General features: G+C 42.7%; 1 protein-coding gene across 2 annotated transcripts; it reads left to right on the top strand.

Annotated features, from left to right (window-relative positions):
• The first annotated feature begins 1,847 nt into the window (after positions 1–1,847).
• On the top strand, positions 1,848–18,986 carry slc6a16a (solute carrier family 6 member 16a). 2 transcript variants are annotated; one of them, XM_061846052.1, is made up of 12 exons: positions 1,848–2,052; positions 7,628–7,843; positions 8,268–8,425; positions 9,414–9,540; positions 9,621–9,796; positions 10,927–11,037; positions 11,151–11,392; positions 12,145–12,325; positions 13,450–13,651; positions 13,736–13,895; positions 15,457–15,619; positions 17,766–18,986. In XM_061846052.1, exons 3-12 carry the CDS (start codon positions 8,276–8,278, stop codon positions 18,108–18,110), a joined length of 1,857 nt encoding a protein of 618 aa, XP_061702036.1. In that variant the 5' UTR covers positions 1,848–2,052; positions 7,628–7,843; positions 8,268–8,275; the 3' UTR covers positions 18,111–18,986. The 2 variants fall into 2 exon arrangements, with proteins under 2 accessions (XP_061702036.1, XP_061702035.1); XM_061846051.1 differs by having other exon boundaries at positions 7,624–7,843.
• Positions 18,987–19,015: the final 29 nt, after the last annotated feature.

Here is a 19,015-nt window from a genome sequence, read left to right as displayed (position 1 = left end):
GAAACCGGAGTGTCCGGAGAAGACCCACGCAGGCACAGGAAGAACATGCAAACTCCATACAGGCAGGTCCAGGATCAAACCTGTGACCTCAGAACAGTGAGGCCAACGCTTTCCAGCTGCTCCACCGTGCTGCCCTCCTTTGAAATACTATATTAATACGAATACTTTATGGAGCGAAGTCACTGGTGGCAACAGTAGATGTACATATCTGTATGCATGACATTGTAGCGTCGCTCGGAAAGCAAACTTGTCCTTTTGTACGTCACGCTGCCATTTAGAACATGACAAGCATCCACGGACTGTTGGCTCGGAAGACCTGAGCAGCGAGCAGGTGCTTCAGATATTTAAAGTACCACAATACACGTCAATTATAGATTATTTCTATGATGCAGGATTATAGGTGGTGCTAATGTAGCCAATATAAATTCACTCCTCTTTTATGTCATGTTATGTTATGTTATTTTAATGATATGGTCCTGCTGTGCTGCAAGTAAATTAACTCACAGTGGGAAGTACACGGCTTAAGTACAATATTAGCATACATTCTTGCCACTACAAGCTCCGCAAACTTGGTGAATGTGTGATCTTTAACCCTGTACACGATTTATGTGTACCCTCATCGCTTGATAATACTTTAAGAAGCATCTTTTTAAAAGTCTGTTTATTGTATGAACGTCCTTGATTTCTGTGTGGCTATTTGTGACTTTTTTTTCCTCTGATAAACACCAAGGAAATGGAAGATTCTTCTAACTTGAGTCACATTTTGAAACTATGTTTCAAAATTCATCTCTTGAAACTGCCATGTATTTATGTATCCAGCCCCTAGTTACATTGTTTTCTTTTTATCATCTTTTTGTATTGTGATATCTTGTAGTTCAAGGTTCATCATTATTTTCATGCCTATCTATTTTTTTTTCTATTAATTTGCCATGAAAGCATTTCCTTCTTTTATAATTAAGGCTGTTACAGATGGGTTTATTAATTTTTTATGAAGTACTCCCCCCCCCACCCCCTCCAACCATTAAATGAAATATACTGTAATAGCACTTAGTTTTGTATGAAGTCTTACAACATTTTTAGCAGGGAGGTGGTCTCCGTTTGGGACATGTTGCGCTGTATTGTGACACAGCGCCCCCTGTCGTTACCTTGGATGATTTTTCTTTCCACCCTTTATATTAGGCAGCGCCACTGTTAAAAAAGTAACAAAAGTACCAATACTGTACTTTGTTACTGTGCTTGTGTAGATTTGCAGCTTTACTCAACTTGAGTATATGCTTTTTATTTTTACTCTTTGTATTTTGAAAGCGATATTTATAAAAAAAAAAAAAAGAAAAAACGCACGCTAAGTGTTGCGCTTTTAGTCAGCCTGTGCGAACGACCGCTTAACATAAAACTAATAAAAATGTACAATATTCCCTACTAGTGGCTCGAAGAGAATTGTCTATTTTTGACATTATAATTCGCAAATTTAGAATTGTTGCTGTTAATTAGTTTGCAATGTTAGTCAGACTACGGAACATTGATATACATAAGTTAATAAAAGTCAAAATAGAGACTTTTTTTTGCCACTGGCTTACAGGAAAAAAAAAAATCATTCATACTTAATAGTTAGTCTGTTTTTTTTTTTTTTTTTTTACACCCAAATACAATGAATGTACATAATGTACTTAAACACGTTTTCTTTTTTTCTTGAAAAGGTTTTGACTCCATCTGGTCAGCACACGCTTGCGCAACAATGAAGTCGCATGAGTGTATTTTAAATGTATTTCCAGCCACGCCCCCAGGCCTCCTGCTCATTGGCTGTAGTAAAAGAAACCTCTCGCTTGCGCTTATTTGGTTCGCTCCAAACACGTGAGTCCCCCCGTGCACTCCAAAAGTGTCTCCCTCGCCTGTAAGCCCACAGCTGGAGTTTAAAAAGGGGGGGTTTCAAACGTTTCTTGGTAGAAAAAGGGAAAAGGGAAGAGAGGAGGAAAGTACAAAGGAAATAAAAAGTCAGCAAGATCAGGATCGATCGGAATTTGAGTGCAGAGTTGGAGCGAGCTGTCAATCATGGTAATTAGCAATTACAAACTTTATATGTTTTTCCAAATTATTATGATTATTATTGCTTTCCTCCCTTGCTCACATTGCTCTTGTGCCTGTTGGAACGCTGCTCAATTCTAACTGCTTGTTAACTTGAACATAATACTACTGGTTCATTTATGTAGCCTATATGTACACCGTCAAATGTGTTTATATTTTCAATCAGTGGTGTAGAAACTTTTTTCACCTAACTAGCACCTAAAAAAATGTGTTCCATAATGACCAACTTTAAAGTACAGTGAAATAGTAGGCCTAAGGGTTCCACGAAATGAGACTTTTTTTTTTTATTATTATTCCAAAAGTAGGGTTATTATGGAGTTTAAACATGAACCCATGTTCATTAAATATAGGCAAAGGAAAAAAAGTGTGTTACAAAAATGGTGATTCATTTAAATTGTATCGTAAGTATGTGAAATAAAATTGTAGGTAAATATTTTTCTAAACAGCAGCCACATCTTAAAGATTAAATGCAAATGTTTTTTTCTGTTCTTAAAAGTTGAATACAACTAAACTGTACTTTTGAAAAAATGTACTTTAATTCAAAAGTTCAAACAGGTTGTATGCATAGCTACAAGCTTGATTCCATATTTGTTTGTATTACACCCTTTAATTGCTGTAAATTTTCTTTATTGGTATAATTCAGGGGCGGGACGGTGGTGCAGCTGGAAAGCCCTGGCCTCACAGTTCTGAGGTCCCGGGTTCAATCCCTGATCTGCCTGTGTGGCGTTTACATATTCTCCCCTGTGCCTGCGTGGGTTTCCTCCGGGCACTCCGATTTCCTCCCACATCCCAAAAACATGCAACATTAATTGGACACTCTAAATTGCCCGTAGGTGTGATTGTGAGTGCGACTGTCTGTCTCCATCTGCCCTGCGATTGGCCGGCAACCAGTTCAGGGTGTACCCCGCCTCCTGCCCATTGACAGCTGGGATAGGCTACAGCACTCCCCGTGACGCTTGTGAGGATAAGCGGCCAAGAAAGTGGCTGGATGGTATAATTCAGGAATTCTTTTGTGTACCACGAGAGAAGAACCGCGTGTAGTACTCATTCCATACTTTAAGAATGACTGTTTGAGGCCAGTCTCGTTGATGCGTATCCACACGATAGCAGAAGCTACAATTAACCCGGGTATTCGCACAACAAAATAATAAATTGCGACGAGATCGTCATGACTTTGAAATTTTCAACTGTAGAAAAATGTCCCTTGGCTTAATACAGTTTGACAAACACAGTGTTTTTGTCACTAAGCGGAACTAACATTACAAATGCGTCTCTCTTTAACAACATAAGATAATATTCAGTGTATTGGGATTTAATTTCCATATCACTGGCTTTAGGGTGAAAACCTCCATGCCCCCCCCAAAAAAAAAAAAAAAACATCACTTTCAGCAAACTTAAAAAAAAAAAAAATAGTGTTTGAGAGCAAATACAGAGTATTTTAGACTGGTAAATAATTTGCAATCATACCCACTGACCACTAGCATTTTGACAGAAGGCGTTTATTGCACATAAATGTCTGGCCGAGTGTCGAACAGCTGAAATGTAACAATTTATTTGCTTATTCATCATCAAAAAGCACTATTGTTTTCATTGCCGTGGCGCCAAACTGCGCTGCGTGATACCGAGAGGCGTTAAGGTGCAAACATTTTGCCACTCTTGTTTCTAAATAAAGTGACCACCGTATTGTCAACAACTCCTCCAACGGTGCAACGCACAATACCAACTGCGTTCTTCCAGTTATACAATGTCGCACTCTGTATCTTGCAGCTATGCTTCAGGTATTTGTTGACTGAATGAATTGTTATATTTGAGAGGATTATCAAAACGGGTTACATGTAAATTTGTATCATGAACAAAATGTCCTGTCGTGCAATGTTGTTGATATGCTTCATACTGCATCACGGCTCATATAACAGGTTAATATAGAGTATTAAATATTATTTATGTAAGTATACAATCGACTTGGTAGTCAAAACGAAGACATGTAACGCTCTCAAAGCTATCCATTCCAAGACCTTTTTTCTTTTTACTTTCGTTTCTTAACATTGATCTTTTTATCCATCCATCCGTGTTCGTTGTCACTTATCCTCACGAGGGTCGCGGGGAGTGCTGGAGCCTATCCTATCCCAGCTGTCAACAGGCAGGAGGCGGGGCACACCCTGAACTAGTCGCCAGCCAATCGCACGGCACATAGAGACAAAACAGTCACACTCACAATCACACTAACGGGCAATTTAGAGTGTCCAATTAATGTTGCATGTTTTTGGGATGTGGGAGGAAATCGGAGTGCCCGGAGGAAACCCACGCAGGAACGTAGAGAACAGGCAAATTCCATACAGGCGGGGCCGGGATCAAACCCAGGTCCTCAGAACTGTGAGGCAGATGCTTTACCAGCTGGTCCACCGTGCTGCCTTGCTCGTTTTAATTTTATTTAAAATAAAAATAACATTTCAGGACACTGCAGTGCTCCCACGACTCTTGTGAGGATCAGCGGCTTGTAAAATTGTAAAAAGAATGATACTTTACTCTTCATCTACTACATCGTATTTAATTTTATTTAGCGTACTATCATTGAGGCTTGCTTTGTTCATTTGAGATTTAGGAAGTAAATATGTTTTTATTATGCATATATATATATATATATATTGTAAATGGCTACATGAGTTCTTCTAAGTGGCATCAAGAATGTTGCATTCATTTAGCGCGGAGGTTTCAAACAAGGGTTGCATTTTAGCCGATGTGAAAATATATTTCTCAATATTTCAAATTCAGCACAGAACACATCTGTCTTCATCTTCACACGAAATATGACTTTTTAAAGGGCCGCAAAAAACATTTTGAAATTGGAGCAGGTCGTGGTGACCTTCCACATTTCCCCTCCCTTTTGTCGAGTGGTGCCCTTGACATTCGAAGCCCCAACACGAGTAAACAAAAGCCCGCGTAAGTGCGACACAAAAACCGGCGACAACGTTCTCGCTGAACATTCTGACAGCTGGTAAATGGCGCGCAGCGACGTCACAAAGCGGCTTTGAATCCCTTCGACGTTCTCTTTGGAACCGCAGTGTTTATAAAAAGCCTGAATGTCTCAAAATATTTTGAAGGTTGGTATCATAAAGTCAATTTCTTGACCGCGTGTGCTCCATTTACACCTCGGCGCCACCCACAGGCTCAGCCAATGTAATCTTACATCCCCCCCCTCACCCCCACCCACCATCCGTTTTAAGACTTCTCAGTACGCACACGTACGACATTCTCCGAATAGCCACTAGTACACGTTTGAATACATATTCTGTAACTGTTGGCAGCCACATGTGACTCTTGTCTCCTTGCCAGCGGCGAGGTCACGTCACTCGGCAACAAACCCGAGTCGATATACAGTAACGTTTATTTATCTTAAGCGGTATCCCACTTTCTCTTCCCTCTTTCCGGTCAAGTCACGTCCCACATGTTCTCAGTGTGCTGTGAAGCTGATATTTGAGATAGCCTACCAAATAGACTCACCCTCCATCCGCCCCCTGCATGTTTGTGTACCAAATGGAGTCTGGCTTGAGTTGCAGCACACTTCTTCATGTTTTTTTTTTTTAGTGTGTTTGTTTTTTTTTTCCCCCACATGGCAGGTGATGGTGGGAGGCGAGAGCTCCACACATGATAACCAAACGGGCGCCTTCTACTCAGTTCCCTTCCCCTGAAATGACTTTTAGCGTCTGATGGACTGTTAAACAGATACACATTCTTCTGATTCTTCAATGGCTTGTTTTCACGTGACGTCACCCGTTGGGCTGCCTCGAACGGCGGCCATTTTCGATCCCTGAGCTCCCGTTACTCATACATAGGCAAGGTGGACGACATTATGTTTCTAATTGCGTTTATTGAAGACGCGACCGACAGCACCTCAAGCCCAAACTTGACTATTAGGCAACCTGGCATACACACATGATGGGACTCAGGACTGCGTCACAAAGGTGCAGTATTGTGCCCTTGATTTTTTTTTTTTTTTTTTTTTTTTTTTTTTTTTTTTTACTCTATGTGACAGAAATCAAGAAGAAGGAGCACTCACCTGTATGCTAACACGAAAGGCGGTGGAATATTATTTTTTTAGAGGTCTCCTGTCATCCCCATAAACATTCTAAAATGGATATTGTAATGATAAATACATATAACATTATTGACTTCAACGTCTACATGAAAAAATAAATATGAGTGGAGAGAGCGTCATCCATGCGCAAAGTTGCAGAAGTGTCATTCGACGACATTCAAGTGGTCGCCATATTGGCTGCATCTCCTGTCCGTGACGTCACCCCGGACATTCGCCATTGAAAACACGCCGTGGCCCACAGTTGGCCCCCACTATGGGACACGCCCCTTCAGACACGGAAGCTCTTTTGGAAGAAGAAAACCTCACACAACCGAGTGAAGTTACCGGGGCAATATTACCCTATTGTTTCGAGTCATATTCAGATGATATCCGATCACGGAAGCCTTCGCTGGCGAGGCAACGCAGCAGCCTTTGCCGGCGAGCCCGACTCCGTCCGACGCGCACATCGACACATTTAGCAACCCTATCATACATATGCGGATCTTTTGTTACATTATGAGAGACAGATTATCTGGTCCGCCCCAAACTATTATTTTTTTTTAGTAGCTGTATACACACCTACCTGTCATTTGGAACCCAGGAAGCTCTCGTCTTTTGCACCCGTGCAATCATTTTTTCACCACGAACCGGGTCTCTTGCAAACTTATGAAGTGTAAATTCATCGTCCCGAGTGTTCAAGCAATGTCCAGCAATGCAACGAGCCGGCATTTTGGCTAACACGAAGGAACAACGAGCTATCTTCACGCAGGTAAAACTAATAGAAACAAACGAGTCCGCTTGAGGGCGGTCCTGCCATGTACATCACTTCCTGCTTCTTCTCGAAAACCAATCCCTCGAGAAGATTTTCATGGCGTGAGTTATAAAAAGCTGTGTACATCAAAATCATGTTTTGTGGTGAAAAAACACAGGGGTCTATGTCGGCTGCCGTTTTTTTTTTTTTCATTAATAACATAATAAAAATCATCCATTTCATGACAGTGGCACTTTAATATCGAGGCAAACTCCATTTATTCAATTTTTTTTTTTTCAAAAAGTAAAACCTGTATGTTGGTTCACCATAAGCAAAGCGAAATGTTGATTATATGTTTAAAATTAGCCTAGTTCGGCAACACATCAGCACAAATGGAAGTTGAGACCGGGCAGCGGGAAAGCAGCGTCGGGCACTCGTCCACAAAGCCGAGTCTCTGTGAACCGCAGAACGTCCAAAGTTTTTCGTCGGAAGCGTTAGACCAGGGGTCACCAATGTGGTACTTTTACCCTTCATGCACACTTTACACGCATTGAAATTGAAACTGTGATATAGCTGGAAACGCTGCACTCCTTTACATGAGTGGCTTTGGCCCAATTGGTACGCTGTTGATCAAATTCTCTGCTATGTGTCTGGAATATTGTATTGCGTTCATGTAGTGTATTATTATAATTATTTTGCTGTTGTTTATTGCAAGACAGAGAAACCCTCACTGGACGGCGGCGAGGACGGAACGTGGCTGACCGAGAGTGAGTCTCAATCTCAGCTGGCGCTCAATTCTGAAGCAAACGAAGCCGACGATGGGGGGCGGCCGGCCTGGGATTCCAAGATCCAGTACGTGCTGGCTCAGGTGGGCTTCAGTGTGGGCTTGGGGAACGTGTGGAGGTTTCCATACCTTTGCCACCAGAATGGAGGAGGTGAGTGTCCAAGGATAGCTAATGATTTTATTTTGAAATTATAGCACTGGCGGCACGGTGGATTCAGCTGGAAAAACGTTGGCCTCACAGTTCTGAGGTCCCGGGTTCAATCCCGGACCTGCCTGTGTGGAGTTTGCATGTTCACCCCGTGCATGCGTGGGTTTCCTCCGGGCACTCTATTCCAAAAACATACAACATTAATTGGACACTCTAAATTGCCCCTAGGTGTGAATGTGAGTGCGGCTGTTTGTCTCCATGTGCCCTTTGATTGGCTGGCAACCAGTTCAGGGTGTACCCCGCCTCCTGCCCGTTGACAGCTGGGATAGGCTCCAGCGCTCCCCGCGACCCTTGTGAGGATAAGCGGCAAAGAAAATGGATGGGTGGAATTATAGCGCTGGTCTTCTTTTGTTTTCCTCCCCCGTAGGGGCTTTCATGCTGTTGTACGTTTTTCTTCTGGTGGTGGTCGGCGTCCCCCTCTTCTTCATGGAGTTGGCAGCCGGCCAGAGCATCCGCCAGGGCAGCATCGGCGTCTGGAAACACATTTCCCCCAAACTGGCGGGTATTGGCTATTCCAGCTGCTTGGTGAGGATTTATTGCCATTCCAGACGAGGCCGTCCGTCCCGCACGCAAGCAAGTTTATCTCGTAGCCGCCCAGTGTTTAAAAAAAGCGAGAAAGGACGACGAGGGGCTGTAACGCGAAACGTGTCGCGTAAGAGTTTGTCACGCTGACAATGAAACTGTGTTTATTCAACATGAATGTTTATTTTCCCACGAGGCTACTGTGTCATTTTTCTATACTGAAACTACTCAAATGTCACTTGAGCATTCGACTGTGCAAGAACATACGTACAGTGGACATGAAAAGTCTACACACCCCTGATCAAACGCTGCATTTTGAGATCAAGCTATAGAGTATCATTTCTATACTTTTTCCACCATTTGCGTGACCTACAACCTCTTCAACTTTATTGAAATGTTTTTAAAGAATCTTTTCAAGAGGGGAAGTAAAGTTAATCAACTAAGATAATGTGATTTGTGCACAATTTTTAGAACTTTAGATGTGGCTGCACCCCGTGAAGCAATTACCTTAAAACTAATTACTGACTCGGGCGGCACGGTGGAGCTATTGGTAAAGCGTTGGTCTCACACTTCAGAGGTCCCAGGTTAAATCCTGGACCCGCTTGTGTGGAGTTTGCATGTTCTCCTCGTGCCTGCGTGGTTTTCCTCCAGGCATTCGGGTTTCCTCCTACATTCCAAAAACATGCAACATTAATTGGAGACTCTAAATTGGTGTGATTGTGAGTGCGTCTGTTTATCTCCATGTGCCTTGCGATTGGCTGGCAACCAATTCAGGGTGTACCCCGCCTGCTGCCCGTTGACAGCCGGGATATGCTCCAGCACTCCACGCGACCCTCGTGAGGATAAGCAGCAAAGAAAATAGATGGATGGAAAAACCTGGCATTTGCACAGGGCTGCATAGATTGTTTTTTTTTTTTTTTTTTTTTTTTTAATCGACCGTGAGCGATGATTGTGTACATATATGGAACCTATGAAGTTGTTTTCTCCTCAGGTTTGTTTTTATGTGGCCTTGTACTACAACGTGATTATCGCATGGAGTCTTTTCTACATGGGCAACTCCTTCCAGTATCCTCTGCCGTGGGAGAACTGCCCCATTGATGTGGCCACCAATGACACAGGTAGAGTGTGCCTTGTCCAGACATATACTGTAGTCTCATTTCATATTTAGTAAATGCCTTTTTCTTGCTGAATTCTACAGTGAGAGAATGCGCACAAAGTTCTGCAACATCGTATTTTTGGTTTCGGAAAGCTCTGAACATCTCAAGTTCCATTGAGGAGTCGGGGGAGTTTAATTCCATCATGACGGGCTGCTTGTTGGCCGCGTGGACCGTCGTCTCCTTGGCGATGATTAAGGGTATCAAGTCGTCTGCTAAGGTGAACAAGAAGAGCGTTCGAAATCCACATTACATGCTGCTGTAGCATATTTTTAATATCTGTGACCATGGAACACATAGCCACGAAACAAGTTCTTTGGAAAATAAATTGCATCTGGGAAGGAAAAACTAACTCACTATTGACAATTTTCAACATGCTTTAGAACTTTTTTGTTTTAGTTTAGTTTGTTGATGTTGTTAACAATAATGCCAAAAAAAAAGAAAAAAAAAAAGCTCCACACGAAGTTTCACTGAAGTTGTGGAATTATTTTCTGAGAACAATAGTTTAGTTTGATCTTTGGCCATCCTCGCTGCCACATCTTGAACAGAGAAACTCTGTGGGCGAAATAATGCGTATACCGGCAGTTATGTAAGTTTTAAGCAACAATTTGCTGTAATTCAGAACAGCTTTCTTCCAAGCACATTTTCATAAATCGCCATCTCATAAAATACTTTTGTTGTTGAATTTGACGCTTTCAGAGACCCAACTATTTTGTACACAAGCCACTAAACGGGCAATTTTGTGTGTCTCTCTCTCCCTATATATATATATATATATATATATATATATATATATATATCCATCCACCCATCCATTTTCTTTCCCGCCTATCCTCACGAGGATCGCAGGGACTGCTGGAGCCTATCCCAGCCGTCAACGGGCACGAGGCGGAGTACACCCTGAACTAGTTGCCAGCCAAACAGCCAACTCAATAATCACACCTAGGGGCAATTTAGAGTGTCCAATTAATGTTGCATGTTTTGGGGATGTGGGTGGAAACCGGAGTGCCCGGAGAAAACCCATGCAGGTACGGGGAGAACATCCAAACTCCACACAGGGGGGTCCGGGATTGAACCCGGGACCTCAGACCTGTGAGACTAACGCTTTACCGTCTGCATCACCGTGCCGCCACTATATAGTAAAACAGATATTGGGACAGATGCAGCAATTAATGATATGGATATTTTGTTCTAATTTAATTTTACAATTTCATGTAGTGTTCTTTTTAATTTTTTCCGTCTTACTTTAAATGCTTTTCTTGGTTGTGTATGCTGTAAACTGCTGCGATGCTTATTCCCATCAGTGTTAATACAATGACCCCCCCCTTTTTTTTTTTTTTTTACTTCCAGGTGATGTACTTCTCCTCAGTCTTTCCCTACGTGGTGCTCTTCATTTTCCTCATCAGAGGTTTGACGTTGGATGGAGCAATAGATGGTATCACTTATATGTTTTATCCCAGAGTAAGCAGACATTTTCTCACATTTGATTCTTCGTTTTTTGTTTAAATGCAAAAAGTCTCCCTGAATCCTCTTTAAATGAAATGATTCTGAGCTTGTCTTCTGGTGTTTTTCAGCTTGAGATTTGGGGGAGCGTGCAGGTGTGGCGGCAGGCCGCCACCCAGGTGTTTTTTGCCCTGGGACTGGGGTACGGTTCCGTCATTGCGTATTCTTCCTACAACCCGATCCAAAACAACTGTCACAGAGACGCTCTGCTGGTCTCAGGGATCAACTTCATGACGTCTGTCCTGGCCTCGCTTGTCGTTTTTGTCATCCTGGGTTTCCGGGCCAAAAACATCGCAAAGGGCTGCGTGGCTGAGTATGTATCAAAGTCTGTAAGTCTGATTGTGTCGTTTTGCGAGAGAAGAACAAAAAAATGCTACAAGGTTCTGAGGTTTATACATGTTTGGTGATAACTGCTTAAAATTTGCAAAGAAAGGATTACAGTTATGAAAAGTCCTGAATTGTGAAATGTTCAGAGGCGTACCATAAAAAATGTCCAATGATTCACTTGGGCATGGAGGACTTGTTCTTATCACCGTTTATCCAGCACAATTCCAATATGCAGTTCATCATCAATCATTTTCCCTTCAGGTAGTCCGCTGGCGTGGCCACTTTAGAGCGACTCGTTGTCGGGCATGAGAGTGTGTGCACGTCTTAGTGAGAAAGGCAGAAGTCTTAAAGAAGAAATATTGGGAGGTGGGATACGAAATAAAGTCAAAAAGTCCAACTTGACAGCCAGCGTGTGGACCAGAGCTTCGCACTGTTTTGGCGGATTTAGAGTGCCTCGTTGTCTGCCGTTAGTGCACATATGAACCAGGGATGAAGTCAGGGTGTGAAAACTTATGCAACCAGCTTTTTGTATTTTTAGTAGACTGTTTTAATTTTAATTTAACAAGGTTCCATTGTGTGTGTGCTTGTGTATACTTGAATGTGCCTTAAAGAAAACCTTCACTGCTAACTAAAAGTGTTACCATGAAATGTTCTCTAATAAAAATGATACAAGAGATTACACAACTACAGGCCATTGCCATCTTTGTGTATTCTTACGTCAGGTCTGTTTATTTGCAGAAACGTTCGGCTTCTAAGCAACATGTGGAATACGGAGCAGGACCATCTTTGGCAGCCAAGTTTCAACACGACCGAGCCGGCCTCCGTGTCTGTGTCGGACTACAGAGACTGGTACAGGCGCTACGGCGCCACGTTGCATCTCAACATCACCGACTGCAATCTGGAGGAGGAGATGAACAAGGTGAGTGACGTCTGGTGGGAACAGGAAAGTGCACAAAAGACCTTCTCTTCTGCTTGTGAAAGAATCTACAAAACGAATTGCGAATCTTCACCTTACTTGAACGGGTTCTTCTCACCCGTCAACCCTCCAGAAGGTTTTTTTGTCAATGAACTAAGTCGTCCTGTGATGAACGCACGAGCTCGGCAGTGGAAGGAAAATATGGAGTCAGTCAATGTTCCCTCTAATTTTTGACGTGTCTGAGCAAACACACTCAGCCCGTGAGCGCCCCCTTTGACCACTGTGAGCAACATCAGACTTATGCACAGTGGTCCAATCAGTGTCATGCATTGAAGTTACATGGCTCTTTCAAAGGTTCAGATTGCATTCCCATCAGAATATTTTGAAGAACAATTTTGTGTTTTTGCAAACTTGCAATGAAAATGTCAACAAACGTAAAATACAACTCTGAACTATAAATTTGAAAGGTCGCTTCCAAATTTGTTTCTTTTTTTTTTTTTTTTTAAACCACAACGATATCCAAGTCGGTTTTTCTTGGTGTAAAACTGAATTATTGATTGCAGAATATCTTTTGCAAAGCATGTTGAAAGCTGAATGATCCTCCCAAACAGTTTTAGGGTTAATGTTATGTTGCCTCCTATATTTAAAATACAGAATTAGCTTTTTGGACACTGTAATGTCTGTGCGTTCATCCTCTATTTGGCTGTGCAAGGTGGAATTTTAAAATGATACACCATCTCATCCTGCACTTTCTACTTTGGCTTCAGACGAGGCCTTTTTTACTCAAAAAAAAGAGAAAATCTCATTCAGTTTCGCCACTTTTTCTTCAATTATTCACATACTCCAGTGTTTGTAATTATGAGTGTACCCCTTTAAAATACCCTGCCTGCTGCCTGTTGCCAGCTGGGATAGGATCCAGCACTCCGACGCACAACATCCTGTTCTTTAACAAGGACCCGAGCCCCAACACTCCCAACATTCATATTTAGCAAAGGTTACAGCAGATTTTAAGTTGATCCTGAAATTTCACCTGTACGCCGAATATCTCCAACTTTTTTGTTGTTGTACGACGTGTGTATTTATGCAATGTTGTCAAGTTGCATCTGTTTGTGTCTGCGGGCGCTCAGGGAGTGGAAGGGACAGGCCTGGCTTTCATAGCGTTCACTGAGGTGATGGCTCTCTTCCCAGCCAGCCCCTTCTGGTCCGCTCTGTTTTTCCTCATGCTGCTCAACCTGGGCATGAGCACCATGTTCGGGACCATGCAGGGAATCCTCACACCGCTCATGGACAATTTCAAGCTGCTCGGACGCCACCGCACTTTACTCACCGGTACGCCACACAAATTGAATGTAAAATTTGAATATTTTTTGGAATTGACCTATGTGATCCTTGCCACCCCGCCTCACCCTCCAGTGTGCAGTTGTGCTTTGGGCTTCCTGCTCGGACTTTTGTTCACTCAGCGCTCGGGCAACTACTTTGTGGCCATGTTTGACGACTACTCGGCCACGCTGCCCTTGGTCATTGTCGTCATCTTTGAAACCGTCAGCGTCTCCTGGGTTTACGGCACCGATCGGTAAATCGTGAATACGTTTTTGTCCTTGTTTTTTGTCGTCGGACGCTGATTGAATGTATCGACAGTACATCGTTCGTCGTAGAATTGGAGGAAAGTTTAAGCACCGACATTCTTGAAAAACGTACCACTCGTTTTTTGTTTTTTTTTTAAATCTTTTCAATACCAACAGATCATAGAGCGTCATATAATTTGATACACACAGGTCAACTATCACTCACGCGCTTTGACATATTTAATTGTCATCTCATGTATTTTGTTGTGGCACGGTGGAGCAGCTGGTAAAGCAATGGCCTCACAGTTCTGAGGACCCGGGTTCGATCCCGGCCCCGCTCGTGTGGAGTTTGGATGTTCTCCCCGTACCTGCGTGGGTTTCCTCCACGCTCATCCCAAAAACATGCAGCATTAATTGGACACTCTAAATTGCCCCTAGGTGTGATTGTGAGTGTGTTTGTACACTGCGATTGGCTGGCAACCAGTTCACGCATCCTGCCTATGGACAGCTGGGATAGGATAAGTGGCGAAGAAAATGGATGGATGGGTTGATTTTATTGTGCTTAGCGTGACACTATTAGAAATATTTAGGAACGTGAAAAACATTTATTTCAACAATGTTGCTGCATAATTCATATCCAATTAATCAAGTAAACTATCGTTTATTATTGGAATATTGATTTAAACTTGTATTATTAGGTTTGCAAATCAATGTCAGTGTTTTTGCTCAAAAAATACATGCTAGCTGTGTTAGTTGCTATGCTAGCTAAGATCAACCTTACTTATATCATTTCAAAATACAATATAATGTTGTTTTAATGTTACTATGTTACTACTTGGCCCGAGTGACACCCCATCACAGTCAAAACCTTTTTTTTGGGGGGGGGGGGGTTGAAAAGAAAAGAGGACTTCCCTCATGTCTAGCCAGGTGCCAAACATTTAGCTTGATGAAATAATTTCTGCTGCTTCATGTTGCTCATCATCTTTTTTTCTTCTTAAAAAGGTTTTGGTAGTGTATGTTGAGAGACATAAATGAACTTATATAGTATTATTGCAACCATTTCTATAACAAAACTAAATATTATAACAATCGCAACAAAATCACACCAAAAAAAAGCATTTTTTAATTAATCGCATTTACCTATTTACTTTTTTATTTTATTATTTTTATTATGGATATTTTATTTTTACTGATTACTTTTGTTTTTTATTACAGGCCAGCTATGATTTCCACATGTTTCTGTGGTTTTTGCCCTGTAGCTCAGTGGTTAGAGCACTGGTTTAGTAAACCAGGGATTGTGGGTTCGTATCCCACTGAGGCCTCCACTCCCTGAGGAGGGTTGCGTCAGGAAGGGCATCCGGTGTAAAAATTGTGCCAAATATATATGTGCGTTCATCTGAGATGACACGCTGCGGCGACCCCGAAAGGGACAAGCCGAAAGAAACTTTTCTGTGGTTTGTGCATGGATTAATTGAAATTCTCCACCAGTTCTGGATGTGCTGTACTGTAATTTTTTTTAATTATTGTTATTGTAGTTGATGTTGTTGTTATTGTTTTTCACCATGGCAGTTTCCTGGATGATATTGAAGACATGCTGAAATGGCGTCCCCCGGTGGTGTACAAGTACCTTTGGAAATATGTGTGCTTGCTAGCCATGATGGGACTCCTGGCCGCAAGCTTGTTAAGGATGGTCTTTAAAGGGCCCACCTACACCGCCTGGAATGAAAGCACAGTAAGAGAGTTTTAGTTGAATAAAACGATGGCCACATTGTGTTTGGTGCGTAACATACCAAGGTGCCCCTGAGCAAGCTATGCAAACACCTGTTTATTGAGCAAGGAAAGATCTATCCATCCGTTTTCTATGGTGCTCGTCTTCATCAAGGCCGTAGAGAATCAAAGCCTATCTCTGTTTACTTTGGGTGAGAACAGGTTTACACCTTAGACTGGTTCCCAGCCAAATGGAGGCCACATCTTGACAAACAACCATTCCCGCTCCCACCTACACTGCAGATCACCTCGTCTGTCAGCCTATACGTTACTAACGCAAACAGGAAGGGGCTCAGCGTGGAACCCTGATGCACTCCCACCTCCGCCTTAAATTCTTCTGACACACCTACAGCACATCTCACCGCTGTTCTGCTGCCCTCATACATGTCCTGTACTATCCTAACATATTTCTCCTGCCACACCAGACTTACGCATGCCACAGTATGTGAACAATCTAAATTCATATTTTGGAATGTGTGAGGAAGCCGGATTACACAGAGTAAACCAACACAAGCAGAGGGAGGACGTCCACAGAGGAAGTCGATTCAAGATTTGAACCCCAAATTTCTGAAGTGTGAGACAGACTTGTTGAACTCTACACCATTAAAAATAAAATGTGGTAAAACATTTAAGTAACAATGCACCATACATGTCCTGTTACTTTTAATTTTAATCCTTTCCGGCCCCTACGTTAATGGGACATTGTTACCGCCTTCCGGGGGCTTCGTTAAGACTGGATGCAAACAACAAGGTCATCACCAGACTTGGGCGGGTGAAATCGGGTGTCCGAGAAGATCCGGGAAAAGTGAGTATTTACCAAAGAAAATGTCTTTTCTCTGACTACAGCTGAGCGGTCCATCATTCTGGGGAAAAAAAACAAAACAAAACATCAATGAACCTCATTGTACAAAAATATCACACCCTGCCATGTTCTCGTTCTCAAGGCTCTTATCAAAAACAAGTGCAGATGTAAGTTCTTATTCCATCTTGTCTAAACCATAATAAGTATGTTTGAAGAGGAAAACGTGCCTCCACATGTCGTTATTATTTTTAAATGAGGAAACGTGGATTAGAAACATGTTTGTGTGTATATAGTGAAGATACAATCCAGAGGCAGGGGTCTCAAACTCTTTTTTTTGTCACGGGCCACATCAGAGTTACAGTTTGCCTCAGGGGGGTGGTCATGACTGTGAAACCAGAAAAATCTTTAATCCCCTCATCATATTTACACTCATAATTTATTAACTAGTTTTGGAATCAGGAGTCAAGGGTAATGTTTTTTTCAACCGTTCTTTATGTTTCGTAATACAAAAATGCTTATAATATAGCAACGTTATCCTTTATGATATGGAAATTTGAAATTTTGGCACAGATTCTCAAAAGATTTGTGGAGGTTGACACACATGATTTGCCTTCACGGGCCACATAAAATCATGTGGCGGGCCAGAAGTGGCCCCCGGGCCTTGACTTTGACAACAGTGGTATACAGGGTAGTTAAATTTTTATGGGGGGGGGGACTACATCACTCTGTACAGGAAAAAAAAAGTCTTGTTTTCTATTATAAAATGTCTTTTGGAAAAAGATATACCATAATTCATGTACCTTGTGAAGATACATTCCAGAGGTGTTTTTTTTGTTTTTGTTTTTTTTAATGAAGCCGGTGGCTTTTTTTAATTACATAAGCAGGAGTATTCAAGGTCTCTATCACGAACTGTGTCAAAACATGACTGAGATGAAAGTATTCAGTTGTTTAACTTTGATCTATTGGCGAAAATGTGCATTGCAGTAGTGTAACCTTGGGGGGAAAAAAACCTTCTTGACAATGAAAATTTCAAATACAACTAGATGCAACTTGCTTACGCAAAGGTCATCAGAAAAAACACTTTTCCTTGGCTAAATACTTTTCCAGACCATCTAACATCCGGGACACCCTATTTCACCCACCCAAATTACGTGAATATCCCCGTTCTCCGCCATTGCTGTGTGACCTTTGGTCATGACCCCTAACATTTCAGGCACCTGATTGCAAAAAAATGTTTCGTGATGCAACTTTCATTTGCGACTGTTTACATATACTGTCTAAGGCTATTGTTTATTTCTCCTCTGCACAGGCCTCTGAGATGACTTTGGACTACCCCGGTTGGGCTCTGGTTATGATCACCTTACTCATAGTCTTTGCCAGCTTGCCGGTACCGATCGGTTACATACAAGCGTTGCTGCAGGACCGCAGACTGCGTAACACGGACACCATGGAGGGGGCGGGCAAGGAGGTCAACCGCGACTTGTACACCAAGTGCAGCTCTGTCGAACAGCTGGAATTCAACCCCCAACAAGCTAACACCGAGGAAGACGACCGCCGTCCCAGGACGACCTTCCTGCCGGCGGGCAGCGAGCACTATCGCCTCTTGCCCCAGCAAGAGGAGCTCGACGACGAAGAGCAGGACACGGGGGTGTGAGGGTGTGGTCGCCCACCAGGGTGGAGGTTGTTTGGAAAGAGTTTCAAGTGAGAAAAACCCTGCGGGAGGGTTGGGACAATGACGGAGGACAGCATTAGACACAATAGTTGGTTAGCTCAGGAAGCTACATTGTTAGGAAGTGAAAATCATCGAGTTATGGACGACCCCCTGAAAAGGTTTGCAATTGTCTCTAGGTGCCATAAAATGCCAGCAAAGGGCTACTTTTTTAAAATTAAGATCCTCAAATCGATGTGTTATTGCTTTGGCCTTAACACAAAACAGAGTACGCAGTAGGGGAATTTTCAGCAAGTGATGGTGGATTGGTTACCCCCACCCCAAAAAAAAGATCAGCAAATTCACAACACCTGAATATGTGGGGGCGGCATGGTGGAGCAGCTGGTAAAGCGTTGGACTCACAGTTCTGAGGACCCGGGTTCAATCCCATCCCCGCCTCTGTGGAGTTTGCATATTCTCCCCGTGCCTGCGTGGGTTTTCTCCGGGGACTCCGATTTCCTCCCACATCCCAAAAACATGCAACATTGATTGGACACTCTAAATTGCCCCTAGATGTGATTGTGAGTGCGAATGCTTGTCTCTATGTGCCCTGCGATTGGCTGGTGACCAGTTCAGAGTGTACCCAGCCTCCTGCCGGTTGACAGCTGGGATAGGCTCCTGCACTCCCTGCGACCCTTGTGAGGATAAGCGGCAAAGATGATGGATGGATGAATATGTGGGCTTTCACTTCACATCTCGCCACCAAAAGGAGACAAACTGTTTCAAATGAGCGCTAAATGTCACAGAAGCCGGTCAAAAGAACGGCTGTTATTGTAAATAAGTGCAAGAGGCATATTTAAATAAAACACGTTACAAAAAGTATGAATACCAATGTAAGGATTGTGTCTCAC

This window comes from Syngnathoides biaculeatus, chromosome 16 (genome assembly GCF_019802595.1).
Source record: "Syngnathoides biaculeatus isolate LvHL_M chromosome 16, ASM1980259v1, whole genome shotgun sequence".
Classification (NCBI taxonomy): Eukaryota; Metazoa; Chordata; class Actinopteri; order Syngnathiformes; family Syngnathidae; genus Syngnathoides; species Syngnathoides biaculeatus.
Note: the sequence above shows the minus strand (reverse complement) of the source record. Positions and strands in the feature narration are given on the sequence as shown.